The sequence below is a fragment of the Ammospiza nelsoni genome, chromosome 17 (assembly GCF_027579445.1).
Source record: "Ammospiza nelsoni isolate bAmmNel1 chromosome 17, bAmmNel1.pri, whole genome shotgun sequence".
Taxonomy (NCBI): Eukaryota; Metazoa; Chordata; class Aves; order Passeriformes; family Passerellidae; genus Ammospiza; species Ammospiza nelsoni.
In genome coordinates this window covers 13721776-13740020 of record NC_080649.1, presented here as the reverse complement: position 1 = coordinate 13740020, position 18245 = coordinate 13721776, and the positions used below count along the sequence as shown (strand labels likewise).

The 18245-nt window shown below is 57.9% G+C and overlaps 2 protein-coding genes across 5 annotated transcripts in view; both read left to right on the top strand.

The window, feature by feature from the left end:
- Positions 1-14971, top strand: part of MGRN1 (mahogunin ring finger 1) — a 48844-nt gene extending 33873 nt beyond the window's left edge. The window contains exons 8-18 of one of the 4 annotated variants that reach the window (XM_059484178.1): positions 1857-1904; positions 4845-4913; positions 6739-6898; positions 7541-7650; positions 8479-8550; positions 10787-11010; positions 12008-12131; positions 12596-12641; positions 13227-13331; positions 13818-13862; positions 14331-14971. In XM_059484178.1, coding sequence (XP_059340161.1) covers positions 1857-1904; positions 4845-4913; positions 6739-6898; positions 7541-7650; positions 8479-8550; positions 10787-11010; positions 12008-12131; positions 12596-12641; positions 13227-13331; positions 13818-13858 — 999 coding nt within the window. In that variant the 3' untranslated portion in view covers positions 13859-13862; positions 14331-14971. The remainder of the gene's footprint in view (positions 1-1856; positions 1905-4844; positions 4914-6738; positions 6899-7540; positions 7651-8478; positions 8551-10786; positions 11011-12007; positions 12132-12595; positions 12642-13226; positions 13332-13817; positions 13863-14330) is intronic. The other 3 variants (XM_059484179.1, XM_059484176.1, XM_059484177.1) reach the window with 3 other exon arrangements.
- Positions 14972-15419: 448 nt separating this feature from the next.
- Positions 15420-18218, top strand: NUDT16L1 (nudix hydrolase 16 like 1). The gene is made up of 3 exons (XM_059484265.1): positions 15420-15658; positions 16072-16332; positions 17260-18218. Exons 1-3 carry the CDS (start codon positions 15434-15436, stop codon positions 17659-17661), a joined length of 888 nt encoding a protein of 295 aa, XP_059340248.1. The 5' UTR covers positions 15420-15433; the 3' UTR covers positions 17662-18218.
- The last annotated feature ends 27 nt before the right edge of the window (positions 18219-18245 follow it).

Genomic DNA, 18245 nt, shown 5'->3' with positions numbered 1-18245 from the left:
CAGACCCTGTTGCACTATTGTCAGGCCTGAGTTTACACCCAGGAGCAAGGATTGGGATGCACCCTGTGTAAAGGCTGAGTTCCACTGCTTGTGAGTGGGTGTTTGATGTAACTGAGCCCTGCCTACATGGTAAGGCCAAGCTGTGTGCACAAGCCTTGATGACAAACTCTCTTCCCTTGGTAACTGGACCCTGAAAACAGTTGCAATATCCATAACTGGACCTAACCCTGTTGTGTCTGGTTGTGGTAACACTGCAGACACATTTTCTGGGCAGGGGATACTTGCAGTGACATGCTGAGGTGAGGCAAGAGCTGCTGGAGCAGAGCTGGGAATGTAGAGGGGAGCAGCATCAGTGCTGTGCTGTTGGAAATTCCCCATTTCCCAGCTGGCAGGTGGCTGACTTGTGTATCTCAGTGTGCCTGGTGCCTGCCAGGTCCTAATTCTGTTCCTCTGAGGTGGATAATGGGGATGGTGACAAGCTGAGTCAGAGGGCATGGCAAGCACAGTCAGTCCTAAGGAAGCATATGGCTGGGAGATTCTCTAGGTTGCTTTTTTAATTGGACTTGATCTGTGAAGTGAGTTTTCCCTGTTAGAAAGGCTGCTCTGAGCACTGGCTTTGTAGGTAGCTTTACTCCTGGCAATTGGACATGTGTCAGAAATGAGAGGAGTCAGCTGCAGCACCCCTAGGAGCAGGGCAGGGATGTTATTGTAATTTCCTCTGGCTGATGTGAAAAACCTGGAATCCTTCAGTCATACTCCAGCCACTTCTTATCTCTCATCTTCCACTGAATGCTTAAAACAAGATTAAAATCTCCCTTTTAATAAAAAGTCACAAGGCAAAGTACATGTTGAGTTCTTCATCCTCCCTGTTTGGTTAAAATATATTCCCCATCCTTAAAGTAATTGCAGCTTTTGAAGTGTAGGTCCATAAATCTGGGGGAGGTCCTTGATAAATGAGCACTGCTGATCCCCAGAGCTTGTTCAGAGGAAAAACAGAGCAGCAGGACTTGGTAACTTGCTATTTGTATGTATCTTTAAGATCAGAGGAATAACCTTGATTCTGTGTGTAGTCTGACCTTGCAGCTCCTCCAAAGGCAGAAACTTGTTTGCCTGAAAACAGGACTGTTTTGTCTGGGGTGTGATGTTGTTGTCCCTTCCTCCTGAGACTCCTGCAGACTTGCAGTGTTCCCAGGACCTGCTGAGCATCCCCTGAGTCTTCTTTGCTGCTCTCTAGGCTGTGCCAGGGGAGTTGGTTTCTTTAGTGACCCTTTCTTTAGTGGGTGACGGGGAAAGTAGAACTGGCACACATCTCCCATCAGTAATTGTGGCACCAGGCACACACAGAATTGTTCCAGCTGTTCCTGCTGCCACTGAGCAAAGGAAAGGCTCCCACCTCTGAGGATGTGGAGCACATGGGACTTGTTTCTGACTCCATCCAGTGGACAAACCTGGTTCTCAGCCTCATGGCAGCCCCTTGCTCTGTCAGGGCTCTGCCCTCGAGTGACTCTGTCATTTGGTGTTAGGGTACAAACAAATATCCCCCACCAAGTCTTGCTGGACTGGCTGCAAGTGTCTGCACCCAGCTGGACTGCTTGCAGTCTGAAAGCATCCAGTGTGCCAGGGGAGTTTTGTGTGGGCTCTGAGCCACTTCAGCCAGGTTTAACTTCAGCCAAGCCAACCTGGCTCTGCTCCCCAGTACCCTGTTCCAGTAACTCTGCTGGGAGGGATGCTGCCATCCAGGCTGATACAAACCCCACAGTCCCCTTAGCTTGCAGACACCAGCTCTGAAATGAGCCCATTCTGATTTGTGCACTGCAGCTATTTCATGTTTTAATGTCTTTTTTTTTTCCTGCTAGCATGTTGATGGCAGTTTTTCAGTGAAACCACTAAAACAGAAGCAGATTGTAAGTACCTGTTTCCTTTCTACTCTTAAAGAATTCCTGGTGTCCCTCAGGTGCCTGGCTCTGCCCAGAGGGAGGGTTTGGTGTTCACTGAGAGCCTGAGGTCTCACCTCCTTAGCTCTGATTTTGTAAATAAAGGCAGTAAGGTGCTGGCAACTCTTTATTTTGCCATTTTGTCCCCCATGCTGGTGTGGTGTGATGTGCAGAAGCTGGGTAGTGTCTTATCAAGATTGAGGTTGCATCCAGTCCTGCATAGCCAGAAATACATAAGCAACTGCTAAGATTGCCAAGAATTTCAGCTTCTGCAAAGAAATCTGGTAGTGATTCTGCTGCAAGGATCAGCTTGAAATGTCTTCAAGAAAGAGATGAAATTTTGGTGGTTGATCCTTTCAGCTTTAGCTATGTGCTGTGTTTTAGCTTTTAATGAGTTTCACTTCATCTGCTTACTTGATAGCTGGGGGTTTCTGATTTAAGTTCCTTTTGCTACCTTTAAGTGCCTTAATAAGACACTGTTTACTCTAAGATGTTCATTCCAGTCCCTGGGTCAGAAAAGAGCTACAAGCAGTGTCAGTAATCATAGCTCAAGATGGCATTTGGGAAAACACACAGCACCACTGAAACTGAGATAGCATCTGCACCCTTAGGAGACAGAGCAGAGGTGTAGAGTCTGTGTCTAGAATAAACCATCTGTATAACATTGTCCATCCTTTGCCATCTCTGCTTTTCTTTTGCCTTCCCCTCCCTGCCACTGCCAGGGCTGTGGGTACCTTTTGTGGGCATTGATCAGGAGGCAGCAGTGCATGAGCTGATCAGCTGGAGTGTAAGCACCAACCTGCCTGAAGAAAGTCAGCATGGATGAATACAAACAGTTGGGTCAGCAGAAAACCATGACCTGGACTTGGCCAGTGGCTTTGTGTGCATCTGCTGAGGCTGTAAATGGCAGCAGAAGCCTGTGGAAGGATGATGTGGTGTGGGATGGGTTGGAGAAGCATGGAGGTGAAGAATTGTGTACAACCACCTGCTCCTTCTGAATTACTCCCACTCAGGAAACCTAGAATTCTTCCCAGGAAGAACTTCGTTGCACTGCTCACCCTTTCCCTACTGGGACAGAAGCTTCTCAGGATTTTTAGAGGGAAGAAGTCAAAAGGAACACAGACTCCTGCAAGGACTGGGCCTCTTTCTTCCTGACCTCTTCTGTGCTTTGAGCTGACAACTTCTGCACTTACAGTTGCTCCTCATGATCCTCTGAGGAGTCAGGATGCTGGAACAAGGCTCTCTTTGAAATGCCAAGTTACAAAAGAACATCTCCCACATAATTGTTCCCAAACTTCCTGGGTGAGTTGTGAGCTGCTGCAGAGGGTTTTGCTCAGCAGTCCAACAGCTGATCTCATTGCCATGAAATGCAGGCCTAGAACAGATTGTCTGTGAGCTGCACACTGAGTTACACAGGGACACTCTGCAGTTAGTTTGTTATCACTGCTGTGTCCCAGCTCAGAGCATTTCTGAATTTCTGGGTACAGCCAGCTCCTGCCCCCACCTTGCCATGTGTCACCTTCTGCAGCACTGGGGTGCCACGGCAAAGCCACTCCTCTGCTGAGTGGTGACAAGAGAGAGGAGAGAGGCCACTTGGACATGGAAATTACAGAAGCCAAGGGATTGATGAGCTCTTTTAGCATGGAGTGCTGGTGGCTTGGCTTCACTGCATGTGGAGATGGCAGGAAAGTGTTTCCTCCCACTTTTTGGGACATGTGCCTGCTTGGTACCTTGCAACCCCCTCACCCTTTTACCTGCTGTGAGGGTTTCTGTGGAGGAACACATCCTGCTCTGGGGAAGCTGCTGTGCAGCACCAGATCACAGACACACAGAATCATTTAGGTTGGGAAAGAGCTGCAAGATCATCGAGTCCAACCTGTGAGTGGTCACCACCATGGCACCCAGCCCAGTCATTCCTTGAACACCTCCAGGGATGGTGACTCCATCACCTCCTGGGTCCTTCCAATGTTTGACAACCCCTTCTGTGAAGAAATTCCTCCTGGTGTCCAAGCTGAGCCTCCCCTGGTGTTACAGATCCTTCTGCAGAGCCTTCCTACCATCCAGCAGATGAACACTCCCACCAAACTTTGTGTTGTGTGTGACCTTATTGAGGGTACATCTGATCCCCTCATCCAGATCATCAATGAAGATGTTTAACAGGACTCAATCAGTGCTGAAATTCAGCTGCTCAGTGGGGTTTGCAGGCAGCTGCCAGTTTGCAGATCATGCCTTGGAGTTGTCCCAGGCTGGGGCTCTGACCAACTTCCAGCTGTGCCTCAAGCACCTTCTGCCACTACACCCTCAATTTAGAGATGCCACCAAGGGCCTGGGGATGGCAGTAAATGACATTGCACTAACACAGAGTTATTCCTTGAGTGCTCTTCATGCTAAGGGACACAGTTTGTCTGTCCTCAGTAGCTCAACCTTATGCTCCCAGGGATGGGCAGGGAGGTGATGTGCTGCCACTGGTGTGCCAGGAAGGAGCTGTTGGCACAGCCCATCCTCTGAGGTTGCAAAAATGGGTGCAAGTTCATCTTGGTTAAAGTTAAGCAGGACCTCAGAGAGGAGAGGAGTGTAGAAGGCTGATTGCCTCTGGATTATTTGAGCTGTGGGTGTGTATTCCCAATGTCTGGGCCAAGCAGAATACTTGGTTTTAGATTATCTTGATAGCCCAGCTAGCCATTTCTGTTACTCTCTGCTCACACCAGGCAGGATGGGCTCTACTTTCTGAGCAAGGAGAGGCTCATTCTCCCAGCTGTCCTTTGCAATATTTATTTGTTACCTTTTTCATGTCACTATAGGGGAGTTCTAGATGTGACATTTGACACAGGGAAAGAGGGAGGGAAGGTGGTCACAAACCAGTAATGCCAGAGCAGCTGTCACTCACTGCAGTGTGGTGTTCTCCCCCAGGTTGACCGGGTGAGCTACCTGCTGCAGGAGATCTACGGCATCGAGAACAAGAACAACCAGGAGACCAAGGTAAAGGTGCCCAGGAGCTCCCTTAGCTGGAGTTCCCAGCCTGCACCTTCTGCTTTTGAGCCTAACAATGGGGATTTGTCAGGGCAGGGTGGAGGTGCTTTCCACAGTCCAGGCTCTGTCCATTCCTGCAGGCACCCAAGAAGCCCAGGGATGACAGCTCATCCCTGGTGTCAGCCCAAACAGTCAGTGGAGTTGTGCTGAAGTAATTTTAGGCAGCATGAGGCTCTTGAGGATGTTCCCTGTGGCTGGGATTGCAGGAGAGAAGGGCATCAATGCCCCAGGGGTGTGTCAGAGCATTGATTTTTGGGGCTTGTAGAGAGCCAGTGTTGCTGTGTCACTGCAGTCAAGGCAGTCATGCCTGGTGTCTGTGCTTTGCTCTTGTGTCTCCTTTGTGTTCTGGTTGGGTGTTCTGCATGTTCCTGTAGTGTCCAGAGACATTCCTCTTGCATTCCTCTTGCATTCCCCAGCAGGAGAAAGCACAGCACCCCTAAGGGATGTACATGCAAATGCCATAACCAGAAACTTGAGGCAGGAGCTGCTGCTGGATCCCAGCCTGCTGCACAGCCCTGCTCAGGTTGTGTGACTGATTTATTCTTGTAGCCTTTGTAGAGCTGCCCTTTGCTGCCACCTGGGCTATACCTGGTGTGTGTACCCAGTGCTGGCCTTGGGATCACACAGCTCTGGGGTGTGGAGTGCAGTATTTGCACACAGTGGAGCAAGACAAGCAGGATCCTGTGGTCCCTATCTGCCAACAGCACCTGAAGAGGCAGGAGGGAAAAGTCTTTTGTTCCAAGATTTTTCTTGCACAGGATTGAGGGAGGGAATGAACAGGATTGAGGGCTTCTTTTTGGGTCTTGTGATGATTCTCATGATCCAGCAATCCTGGCCCATCAGACAAGTGGCCTGGGGCCATTTTTGTTCTTCCTTATTCAGCAAACCATGTGAGTGGGACAGCAAAGAGCCTGCTCTCCCTCCAATAAAAGGCAGAGTGAGGATGTGGCAGCAGCACAAATGCTGTTTACACTGAGGTTGCCCCTGGTCTGGCACGTGTTAGCCCTGGTGACCAAAGGGGCCCCAGGTGAAGGTGGAGGGTACCCCCCATCCTGGGTCATTGTGGTGGGCTCTGGCACAACTTCTGTGACATCAGTGGGGAGACTGTGGAGTTTTCTGGTGACAGTCTTGTGGTTGGAGAGGGAGTTTCTCTCCTTGATCAGTGGCTGTGATCCAGTTTGTGGGGCTCTGAGAGAGATGGGTGTGAAGCACATTCATGTCAAATGGGTGCACACTGAGCCTTTTAGCAGGGTGGCTGTGGGCAGGTGAGCACCCTGGGCTGATTCTCCTGCAGCTGCATCAGAGCTTGTGCCAGCACAGGGGATGCAGGAGAATCACTCACCTGCTCAGGGGACTTGTGGAAGCTGGGCTAGACATGGCTGGAATGACAGGCAGCACACAGCTCCTTTTGGGGCTGCTCTGTGTGTGGGGGAGAAAGGCCAGAGTACCAGAGAGTTCACTTCTCTATTGACCCTGGAGCCACCAGGATGGGAGGCAGGAGCTTGTTCCTGGTCAGCCTCAGTCAAGGGGATCTCTGCCCCATAATGTGTCCCCTCTGAACAGAACATGGCTGTGGGGAAGGACAGCTCTGCCATGAATTCCCAGTGCCCTGAGAGGAAGGAGTGTGAGCAGGGCTGTGTGGGCTACAGCTTGCTCTCCTTGAGGAGCCCCTGCTGAGAGCTGCAAAAAAGAAATTCTAGACTTTTGGGTGGGAAATTCCCCCAGGCTCCTGTTCCTTGGCAGCTTGGCACAGCCCCTTTGCCTCTCCTTGCAGCCCTCAGACGACGAGAACAGCGACAACAGCAACGAGTGCGTGGTGTGCCTGTCGGACCTGCGGGACACCCTGATCCTGCCCTGCCGCCACCTCTGCCTCTGCAACTCCTGCGCCGACACGCTGCGCTACCAGGCCAACAACTGCCCCATCTGCAGGCTGCGTGAGTGCCCCAAAACCAGCCCAACAACTGCCCCATCTGCAGGGTCCCTGAGTGCCCCAAAACCAGCCCAACAACTGCCCCATCTGCAGGCTGCGTGAGTGCCCCAAAACCAGCCCAACAACTGCCCCATCTGCAGGGTCTGTGAGTGCCCCAAAACCAGCCCAACAACTGCCCCATCTGCAGGGTCCCTGAGTGCCCCAAAACCAGCCCAACAACTGCCCCATCTGCAGGGTCCCTGAGTGCCCCAAAACCAGCCCAACAACTGCCCCATCTGCAGGGTCCCTGAGTGCCCCAAAACCAGCCCAACAACTGCCCCATCTGCAGGGTCTGTGAGTGCCCCAAAACCAGCCCAACAACTGCCCCATCTGCAGGGTCCCTGAGTGCCCCAAAACCAGCCCAACAACTGCCCCATCTGCAGGCTGTGTGAGTGCCGAGCCTCAGGCCGCCACCACTGCCCTGGCCACTAGGCAAGCCACTGCCCTATCTGCAGGGTCCCTGAGAGCTCTGGCCACCAGGCCAACAACTGCCCCATCTGCAGGGTCCCTGAGTGCCCCTGCCACAGGCCAGCCTCTGCCTGGGCAGGAGCCCTGGCTGTCCTGGCCCTGCTGGGCAGTGCAGTCACCACCTCCTGTTCTCTTGTAGCTTTCCGTGCCCTGCTGCAGATCCGGGCGGTGAGGAAGAAGCCGGGGGCTTTGTCACCAGTGTCCTTCAGCCCTGTCCTGGCACAGAGTGTGGACCATGATGAGCACTCTGTAAGTACCTGCTGAGCCCTGTGCAAAGCCTGGCTGCTGCTCTCAGCCTCAGCAAGCAGCTGCTGGGTGCTTGAGTTGCTTGGACTGATGGCTGGGACCTCAGGAGGTTTGGTCACACCCTCCACTGAGGGCTTCCCAAGCAGTGCTGCCTTTTCTTATCAACCTGCTGGATTAAAGGAAACAAACCCACAGAAATCTCAGGATGAGAAGGTTTCTTGTTGCCTGGCCCAACAGAAAAGTGACAGACTCTGGGCATGACAGGGTGGGAGCTGTGAAAACAGGGCAGAGGGGTTCCAGTTTGCCTTGCATACACATCTCTGTGGTAGCACACAGATAAAATACCCTTGGCACTGGGGTTCCAGCATGGGAGTAGAAAAGCCTCCTTATGGGAGCTTCCCTGGTGTCTTGGCATGCATGTGAGGGAGTGTGGGATGGGAAGTATCATGCTGGTGGCATCAGGGCCCAGTTGCATGTCCCAGTGTGGGAAGGGCAGCAGCTCTCTGCCTGAGCAGCACTGTTTATCTTCAAAGCTGGCTCTGGTGAGACACCAGGATTAGAATGAGGAGAAGGACAAGTCTAGGTCATCCTACAGGCTTTCATGGGAACAGATACTGTCACAGGAAAAGGTTGGGTTTGTCCATCTGCCCTCTGCTGCCTCCAGCTGGGGCTGAGGAATAGGGGGCTGAAGGCCTGAGGGTTGTGAAGCAGAGTGTGGTGTGTGGAGGACACAGGTGCTGTCACCTGCAGCAAGGTGAGGAGATGCTGTGTCTCTTCCTGTCACTTAACCTCAAGAAACAACTCCTTTAAAACATGGTTTTCTCTTGACAGCACCCCTTTAAACCCCTTAAGGTGAGCTCTGTCTCCCTGCCCAGCAGGAAGCCTAGGAGGGAAGTGAGAACAGTAAGTGGACTCTGCTGGTTGCACTTGGCAGCTCTCTGCCAGCAGTGTCACCTGCACGTGGCAGTGTCACCACGAGGGCTTGCTGACATGCTGGGTTTGGCCTGTGCCCTGCCAGGCTGTGACACTCCACGTCCCTCACATTGCAGTGAGATGCTCACACCCTGCACAGATGATCACTGACATCCCTGGTTTGCCTGTGGAGGAACGAGCCAGAAGGAACAGCTTGGCACAGGGCTCTGGTGCTGCCTCTCAGGGACTGTCCCTGGCTGATTTATGGTTCCTGGCCAAGATGTTTTCACAGCTTCATAGGACTGTGGGCAAGCTGCAGTGCCCACAGCTCACCCAAAAGCTTCCTTGCACTTACCTCATCCCCTTGGCAGTTTGGTGTGGGCACATCTTGGTGTGGTTTGTGGTGCTGGCATGTAGAGGTGCAGCTGGAGCTGGTCTTGCATTCAGGCTGGTTTGCTTTTACAGGAACAGGAAGGATGGAGCTTGTCTTGGCTGGGGAGCCTCTGAGTGGGTTTGGCAGTGTGTGACTGGAGTGCTGTGCTGGGGACAGCATGGATGGCAATTGTGGGGCTCCAGGAGCTGGGAAGGGGAAACCTGAGGGAGCCCCCAGGTCAGGCAGGCTGTTTGTGCCCTCTTTGTGTACTCCCATCAAATGCAGCCATGGCTGCCGTCTCTGTCAAGGACATTGCAGTTTTCTGTTGCTCAGGCCAGCTCAGATGCTCGGCCTTGTAGGGACACAACTTGCTGGGCTTGAAGGTCTGGAGAAAACCCAGTGCTGGTTCAGGTTTGAACCATTCTGGCTTGACCTGGCTCTCTGCAAGGCTCCCACAGGCACTGGCAGTGTTCCTGGGGGCTGGTGTGAGTGTCCCACAAGGGAGTGGTATCCCAGTGAGGGTGTCCTAGCCATTGGTGGGAAATCCTCCTACAGGCTCTGAGCTCTGCTGTGCAACCTGAGCTTTCCCCACAGCAACAGGCAGCCAGGAGAAAAAGCCCCAAACAGGAATCCAGGGGGATTTGTCTCCCTGACTTTTCTGTACACAGAATAGCACAGCTGGGCTGCTGTCTGCAGATGAAATTTTTTGGAGATGGCTTTTGGCCCCACCACCTACAGGTGGCAGCAGCTGGGAGCCCATTCCTTCTTCAGCTGAGCTGTTTATCTTCAAAGCTCCTAACCCTCACAGGACCAGTCCTGGGATGTGGGCTGGTGATTGACCACACTCATCCTTCCCTCTCCTCCTGTGACCACAGGTGAGTCAGTTCAGCACTCAGCTCTCACCAATCAGGGGCTGTGTTGGACCAGGCTGCTGGGCAGGTTCATCTGCAGGTGTGACTGGGACATGGGGCACACAGAAGCTGTGGAGGTTCATGGCCAGGCTTAGCAGCATGGTGCCATCCTCTGTACAACTTAGAAACACCTTCTGGAGGACACAGGGCTGAAACAGCTCAATTTAATGTAGCCTGAGCTGTGGGAGTGTCACCTCTTGATTTGTATCAGACTGGGCTGAGCTGCCTGTGGCCTCCTGAGCTGCAGCATAAACCCCATTTTTCTCTGGGTCCACAGGGTCTTTATGATCAGGAGGATTTTTGGAGTTAAACCTGTGTTGATTTAATGGCTTTGCAAGGGTCTCTTTGAGTGGCAGCTTTGTGATTTACAGAGGGAATGGGAATTGGTGTGGTTTTCCTTCCTCCCCATGAGGTCAGTGGTTCTGTGATCCCTTTCCTGCCTTTTACCAGAGGTGACTGTGCATGGAACCAGTGTTAGCAGTGAGAGCACATGGGAGAAGTGGGGTAGGTTCAAGAACCATCTCTCAGCTGCGGCATACAAGCTCCCCTCCTTCAGCTCTGCCTTGGTGCACTGGTGGTGCTGTGAAACAGCTGCATGTTCCATGCCTGGGAGCACAAGTGGGATGCTCACTGAGCTGGAAGGGTCTCTGAACCACTGGAGGAACTTTCAGGGGAGAAAAAAAATCCAAACATATTTTATAGCAGCTTTTTAGGAGCCTGCTGCCTCGCCCTCCTTGCCCAGCTCTTGAAAGCACATCAGGGGGATGCCCAATCTCTCAAGCACTGCTCTGGGAACTTGCCTGGAGCATCACCAGCATTCCCTGAGGGGATTTTGTGGCTGTGCAGGCAAGGAGCCGAGGTGGCTGTATGGATGGGCTGCCTGGGGAGCAGGGGGCTTCCATCCTGTGATATTTCCCTAACATCCCCCTGTTTCTCACTGCAGAGCTCTGACAACATCCCCGCAGGCTACGAGCCCATCTCGCTGCTGGAGGCGCTCAACGGGCTGCGCTCAGTGTCGCCCTCGCTGCCCTCGGCGCCGCTCTACGACGAGATCTCCTACTCGGGGGTGGTGGATGGCGTGGCCCCGGCCAGCCGCCCCCTCGCGGCCATGGACAGAGCCCTGGAGGCTGCCCACCAAAAGGGCAAGCGCAGCAAGTCCCCAGACAGGTCAGCAGGGCATGGGGCCACTCCTCCTGCAGGCCCTGAGGCTTGGTGGCCACAGAACTGAGAGCCAGGAGAGGGCTCTGGCTGGTCACTGCTAGCACAGCTAACCCAGAGTTTAGGAGGACAGCAGGTACTTGTGCCAGGGAGGGAACTGGGATATTGTCCCTGTGTTCAACCTGAGGTTACAGCTTGTATCTCCTAAGAGTCTCCCTCTGTCACCAAAAGAAAGAGGATTTTTAACGAGGAGAATTTAATCATAGAATCACAAAATGGTTTGCATTGGGAAGGGCCATAAACCTCATCTCATTACAACTCCCCTCTGTGGACAGACAACTTCCACTATCCCAGGTGGCTCCAAGCTGTCTCTGGCCTGGCCTTGGACACTTGCAGGGATGGAGCAGCCACAGCTGCTCTGGGCAACCTGTGCCAGGGCCTCACCACCCCCACAGCAAAGACTTCAGATGGAAATGTCTCCTTCCCAATGCACTTAGTCCTAGAATTTACATTTGATGTCCAAACCTTAGTGGATTTCAGCTTTCCATGGAGCTCCTCAGGAGCAAAGGAATGGGGAGAGGAGTGACCTGGATTTCAGAGCACAAAGTGCTGAATGGAGATCCTGTAGTTCTTGTCTGAAGGCTCTTCTCTTGGCCCTGTGATGGAGGGGTTGGGTGAGGATATGGGGCTGTTCACATCAGATCAGACTGGGTTTGTTCCTGGCACTCCTCACTGTGCTCCAGCCCAGATTTTCACCTGGGAAGGGAGCCCTGAAAGTGTGAGGAGCAGCGTGGGACCTGGGCTCTTGTTGCTGTGCTGGAGTTTGGCACCTCTTGGCTCTGTTCCACCCTGCTGCTGTTCTCCATGTGGCCAGCACTGGAGGCCCTGGTGAATCCAGCTCCCCAGTCTGAGCTGCTGCTCATGAGAGTTGGCTTGTGCTGCCCCCAAATCCTCCAGGCCCCAGGGTGCTGGGAACTCCCTGCAAATGGAGTTTCTCTTGCTGCAGCACACTACGGTCTCCCTCATCCCCGATCCACGAGGAGGATGAGGAGAAGCTCTCCGAGGACTCTGACTCGCAGGCGGTGCTGAGCGGGGGCGAGCTGGTCCTGAGGGAAACCAGCTCTCCAGAGGTGAGTGTGTGCTCTGCTGGGGGGGGCTTCTGAGACACAGCTCTGCTGGGGGGCTGCTGGGACATGGAAGTGCCTCCTGAAGGACCATTGCCCTGAGCCAAGAGTCTTGGCTGCCTTGTTTACCCCTAAGGCTCCATGGGGAAGGATGTAGCCACTCCCTGTGCTCCTGGCACCTCTTTGGGAGTGGAAAACCACTCAGCTGGAGCCATGGCAGAGCTGACCTTCCCCAGCATCCTGGGCAAGCCCTGCAGTGTTTGGGGCAGGGGTGGGAGCTGGGCATTAGGAGCTTGCAGTGCCCAGCCCTCCATCCCAGCCTGTGGTGCTGCAGCACTGGGGCAGCCCCCTGCTCCTGCTCTGGAACAAGCCCTGGCCCCAAGCACAGCTCCCTGGAGGAAGCCAGAGCAGGAGAATGGCACAGCAAAGGCTCCAGCTGCAGAAATAACCTGTGCTGTCCCTCCTTACAGAGCGTGGCAGGGGAGGAGATGGAGGAGGCCTCATCGGTGCAGCAGGGTAGGTGTGGCTGCAGCCAGACCTTGGCTCGGTGTTCAGGGCTGTTGTGGTGGGACAGAGACAACTGGGGAATGAACAAATGAGCTCAGAACCATCCAGCCCCCTAAGTCCATCTCTGGGGCTCTGTTCTTCACCAGGGAAGGGTGCAGGGTCTTTTCTTGGAGGTGAGGGAGCAAAATCTACAGGTCTCCCTGGTTTATTTGCCAAGCATCCCACCTTACTCTGAGCTTTACTCGAGCAGAGCTTTCCATGCCATGAGCTTTCTTTGCACTATTGGGGACACCACTGGGGTCCTGACGAGAGCACATCCACTGTACTGGGCACACCGGATGGGTCTCTGGTCCTTGGGGTGGGTCTGTGGTGCTCAGTCAGCACCCAGAGGGGACAAGGATGGGGTGGCAGAGGAGTGATGGGCAGCTTTGTGGCACTGTGACCCGGGCCAGTGTCACCAGCACTCCTGGCACATCAGTGGGGCTGGGGGGGGGGCCTGGGGAGCTTCCTCACATCAAGACCTCGACGCCCCCTGGCCATAAGCACCCTGGTCCGTACTGGGGGCTGAGGGGCCGCGCTCTGGGCTGGTTCCAGGGAGCCGCCCGCCCTCGGTGGAGGACGTGCTGCAGGACGGCGGCTGCGAGAGCCGGAGCCTGACGCGCTCCGAGAGCGACGCCCCGGTCGATGTGTTCCTGCCAGGTAACGGCCGCGCCGTTGGGGCCGGGGCTGCCCCGGGGCCGGGCTCTGTGCAGCCGTGCCCCACAGCCCTGGCATGGGATGGAACGGGTCTGGAACGCTCCTGCACCAACAGGGGGCAGGGTGGGCGGTGGGCAAGGGGGGCTTACACAGAGGTGACTTGGCCCCTTTCTCTCTCCTCCTCCCTCACCCTCGTGTCTCTGTCCTTCCCCTCCTTTCTCCTCTTTGGGCCACAGCTGCTCCCAAGCACAGCTCTGTGTGACAAAGGCCCCCTGTGTGCTTTGGGGTGAGGGAGGGGAGCGCTCTGGGCCAGCAGCTGGGGGCTGGGGCAGTGTTGTCAGGCAGGGAGGGTCCCAGGGTGCCGTGGCCTCACCTCTGACTGTTGTCGTTGCAGCCTGTTTTCTTCCGTAGAGTCGCAGTCTGTTCTGAGTTACCTCTCTAATGTCTCCTTCCCTCTCTGTCTGCCTTCCTCCCTCCTGTCTTGGGCAGCACTTGGTCCTGATTCCTGCTCTGTTGGTATAGAGGAGTAAGCTGGTACGTTTCTCATTCTTCTTATGCATCCCTGTAGTGTGGGGCAGCAGGGCCCTGCTGGGAGTGCTGGCAGAGAGCAGGGACAGGGCTGGCCCTGGCCCTGGCAACAGGGAAGGAGGGGCAGCAAACCAGCCAGGCTGCACCGCTGCCTCTGTCCTCGCTGCCTTCCCATTCCTGGCACAGCATTCCTGCTGCCCCTGAGTGCCAGGACACCAGACCGGGCAGCAGAAACCCCTCTCTGCTGGTTTGTGCTGAGTGAGGGCTCTGCTGCCTCCTGGGCACCACCAACATCCAGGCCCTGCTGGCATCTCCCAGGCCGTGGCAGTGTCCCCCCTCAGTGTCCTGTGTCACTCAGCCTGCAGCTGAGGGGACGAGCGGCTGGCTCCAGCCCCATCTCCCGTGCCCAGTGCAGGGAGGGAGGGATGGCAGAGCCCTCCCATTGCCGGCCCTGAACTCCCTGTCCTCACCCAGGCTCGTCCGACTTCACCAAGACGCTCCCCGTCCGCGGCACCGGCAGCCCCACGCAGCCCCTTCTCTTCGAGCAGACCCGTCTGCACCTGGAGGACGAGCAGAGCCTTTCGTGAGCGGGCCGGGCCCTGCCCCGGGTGCCGCCGGGCCCGCCGGGCGCTCCGCGACCAGCGCGGGGTGTCCGTGGCACGGACGCGCGTTCGGCACAGCCTGTGCATGTTTGCTGGCGGTGGGTAGGGGCTGCTGTCGTGTTTGTCCGTGGGAGGTGTCCGTGGAGCCGGGGCGGGGATTGGGGTCCGAGTCGCGGATGAAGGACACTACGATGTATATTTTGTACTTACCGAGCACAGCCCTTTGCTGTCACTGCCCTGTACATAGCTGTGGCCCTCCCCGCCTTGCCGGGCCGCAGGGCTCCGCGGCACCGGGGGAGTGCGGGGTCAGCCCCGGCCCGGCCCGAGGCAGTCGCGGGGGGACGGGGGGGTCAGTCCCGTCCCGGCCCGTTCGGGGTGACCCCCGCGCCCCCCGTTCCCGCAGAGCCCGGCGCTGCCCACGCCGTGTGCCTTGTTCTGCTTCTGCGGGGGGTCCCGGGGCGCGTCCCACCCCCCTCCCCGTCTATGTTTGTAGTAATAAACCCGTGGAGCAGCCACGCGAGTCCGTGTGCACCGGGGGGAGCGGGGGGCTCGGGCCGGGGGCGGGGGGAGCGGCTGGGGCGGGGCCAAAGGACGGGGGCGGGGCTTGGCGCGGAGGGGCGTGGCCAAGGCATCGCAGGAGTGCTCGTTCGTTCCCGCCCCCGCCTCCTTCCCGGCATGCCCTTCGGCGCCCCGCCTTCCCTCTGCGCTTCGCTGCGATTGGCTGCGCGCGCCGCCGGCCCCCGCGCGCGGCGCTGCCCTAATGAGGCGAGCGGCGCGCGCAGCCTGCCCGCCCCTAATTGACCGCCCGCCGCCTGCCCCGCCTCTGGCGCGCGCGGCGATTGGCGGACGCCCCCGAGAGCCCATTGGCTCTGCGGCGCGCGGCGCGCTCCCATTGGCCGAGGCGGGCGGCGGTCCCGCCCCCGCGGCGTCGTGGGCGCGGCGCGTGCGCGGAGCGGGCGGCGGTGGCGCGAGGCGATGGCGGCCGTGGGGACGATGGCGGCCATGGGCCCGCTGCCCACCATGGGCGCGCTGCCGCCCCTGCCCACTCTCGGCGTACCCGGCGTGCCCGAGCTCAAACCGCTGACGCGCTACGACGCGATGCGGCTCGGCCCGGGCTGGAGCCACTCGTGCCACGCCATGCTATACGCGCCCAACCCGGGCATGCTGTTCGGCCGCATCCCGCTGCGCTACGCCGTGCTGGTGAGGGGGGGCGAGGCCGCGCCAGGCCGGGGCCGGGAGCAGGGCGGCGGCGGGCGGGCCCTCGGGATGGGTCGGGGCCCACGGGGCTGGGTCGGGCCGCGGGCTCCGGGGGCGGCGGGCTGAGGGGCGGTGGCTCCGCGGTAGTTCCCGTTCAGGGCGGTAGAATCAGGCTGGGCCCGAGCCCGGGGGGGAGCCCCCGGGCCCGCGGCCTTGTGCGGCCGGGGCGCGGAGCCCCGACTGCCGGGCCGCTGTCGGTGAATGGTCCTGGATGCGCCGGAGCCGGCAGTGCCGCGACGGAGCGGCCGCGACGCCTCCCGCGCTCCTCCGGCTCCTCCGGAGGCCCCCGTGACGCCCCCTCGCCCCCCGCCGGGGGCCGCGCCGTGCCCCATTAACACCCTGCGCCTCTATTGCAGATGCAGATGCGATTTGACGGACTGCTGGGCTTTCCCGGGGGGTTCGTGGATCGCCGTTACTGGTCCCTGGAGGACGGTCTGAATCGGGTGCTGGGCTTGGGTTTAGGCTGTGTGCGCCTGACGGAAGCTGACTATCTGTGCTCGCACCTGACAGAGGGGCCACATCGCGTGGTGGCACACTTCTACGCCAGGCAGCTCACCCTGGAGGAGCTGCACACCATCGAGATCAGCGCGGTGCATTCCCGAGACCACGGGATGGAGGTGGGACACCCGGGAGGGGTGTGCGAGCTCTCACTTAGCCCAGGGAAGGCGCCGCTTCCCTCCTGGGTCTGCCGGGCTGCCCTGGCCAGCCCGGCCGGGGAATGCACCGCAGGTAGAGCTGCCGACGGCAGGTGCCCGCACCGCCCGTGGCATCGGCGTTAGGGACCGTGGCCGGGGTCTGCCGCAGGCTCCAGAGCGTAGTGAGCTTGAGCTCCAGCTTTTCCCGGTGTCCACCCACGCAGGGATGAGCCCCGTGTTACCGCTCGGCCTCAGGATGTGGGCGAGGGCCGTTTGCAGCCGGGGGGATCTGCCCCTGCCCCGGGCCGAGTGCCCCGGACTGGACCGTGACCTCGGTTGGTGATGTCGCTGTGACCCGAGTTCCTCCCCTGCGGGGGCGCCTTCCTGCTCGCGGGCAGCCAGGTCCGGCTGGTGGCCGGGGCAGAGCGGGAGAGCCAGGGCCTCCCCCCGCGCCCCCGCGGCGCTCGGTGGGTGTCGGCAGCCGGGCGAGCCACAGAGGCGGCGGGCTCTGGGTTGTGGCCTGGTAGAGGGGCACTCGTGGGTCGGCCGTGGTGTCCCCACCACGCAGGGCACGGCTGGAGGGGCAAACGGGACTCCCCATAGTGGCATGGGGCAGCGGGATCCCTCCAAAGGGGCAGCAGGGGGAGCAGAGCCAGGGCTGGGCTGAGGGGCTGGGCAGGGAGAGCAGGGCCCAGGGGGTTTGGGAAAAGGCAATGAAGGAACTCAGGGGGCTGAGGGCAGCAAGGGCAGGGCTGGTGTGGGAGGGAGAGCAGGACCTGGCACAGGGGCAGGGCGAGCCTGGGCCGAGGGCTGGCGGGCACTGGGTGCGGGTGTGGGGCAGAGGGGATGTGGGGCAGGGGGGGCTGGTGCTGCTGTGGCCCCTGCTGAGCTGTGCCCGTGCTGTTGCAGGTGATGGGCATGGTCCGTGTGCCCCTCTACACCCAGAAGGATCGCATGGGCGGGCTGCCCAACTTCCTGGCCAACTCCTTCGTAGGAACGGCCAAGTTCCAGCTCCTCTTTGCCCTGAAGATCCTGAACATGGTGCCGGAGGAGAAGCTGGCCGAGGCCGTGGCTGCCACGCAGAGGCCGAAGAAGGGGGCCATCGACCACGGCGGAGGGGCAGCGGGACACCACCACCACAAGGCGGGCAACGAGCTGGCTAGAGCGGGCAATGAGCTGGGAGAGAGGGCAGAGCACCCGGGCATGCTGCACGGGGGGGCTGAGCAGCACCTGGTGGGGCTGGAGGGCGATGCCGAGGCGCTGGAGCAGGTGGGGCTGGGCGCTGACGAGCAGGGCGAGGGCATGGAGTGACGGCGCCGCCTTGGCGCTCCATTAGAAGGGGGTGAGCTGAGAGACTTCTAACTTTGCGACCCGTGGCTGGCTGCAGTGCTGCCCACGAGATCCCACTGCCCAGCCGGGAGGGGTTGGGTTTGTCTAAAGCAGGGAAAAGCGATTTTATTTTTATGGCCATTAAACTCTTAGCGAGCTTCCCAGATCAACCTGCACAGCCCCTGCAGAGAGAGTTCATGTGCTTATGTGAGGGCGCCAGAGCCTTAGAATAACGCTTTGATTTCAGGGACACACTGCTGCTGTCAGGTCCCCCTTTCATTTGTAAGGAACAAAACATCCAATTTTTTAAATGCCCCGTCTCGACTTGGACGTGGCTGTGTTGGCACCGGGCACAGCTGAGGCCTGGGGCTTCTGGTCAAGCACCTCTGCCCATGTCAGTGGCCAGGCTCCCGCTTGGGGTGCTGGCACAGTGGGGCAGCCGTGCCATGAATTCCCTCTGGGGCGTTGGGGATGTGGGTCCCTACCTGGAGATCTGTGGGAGCAGGAAAGTGGAATAAATGGCTTTGCTGAAAGTTTAACACTCGGGATCGTTCTTGGGGGCTGGA

Excerpts from the sequence above, each read along its gene's own strand:
- NUDT16L1 (XM_059484265.1), top strand. The coding sequence starts at position 15,434 with ATGGCGGCCGTGGGGACGATGGCGGCCATGGGCCCGCTGCCCACCATG. Across the intron at positions 15,659-16,071 it reads CGCTGCGCTACGCCGTGCTG|ATGCAGATGCGATTTGACGG; the intron begins GTGAGGGGGGGC and ends CCTCTATTGCAG. Across the intron at positions 16,333-17,259 it reads CCCGAGACCACGGGATGGAG|GTGATGGGCATGGTCCGTGT; the intron begins GTGGGACACCCG and ends GTGCTGTTGCAG.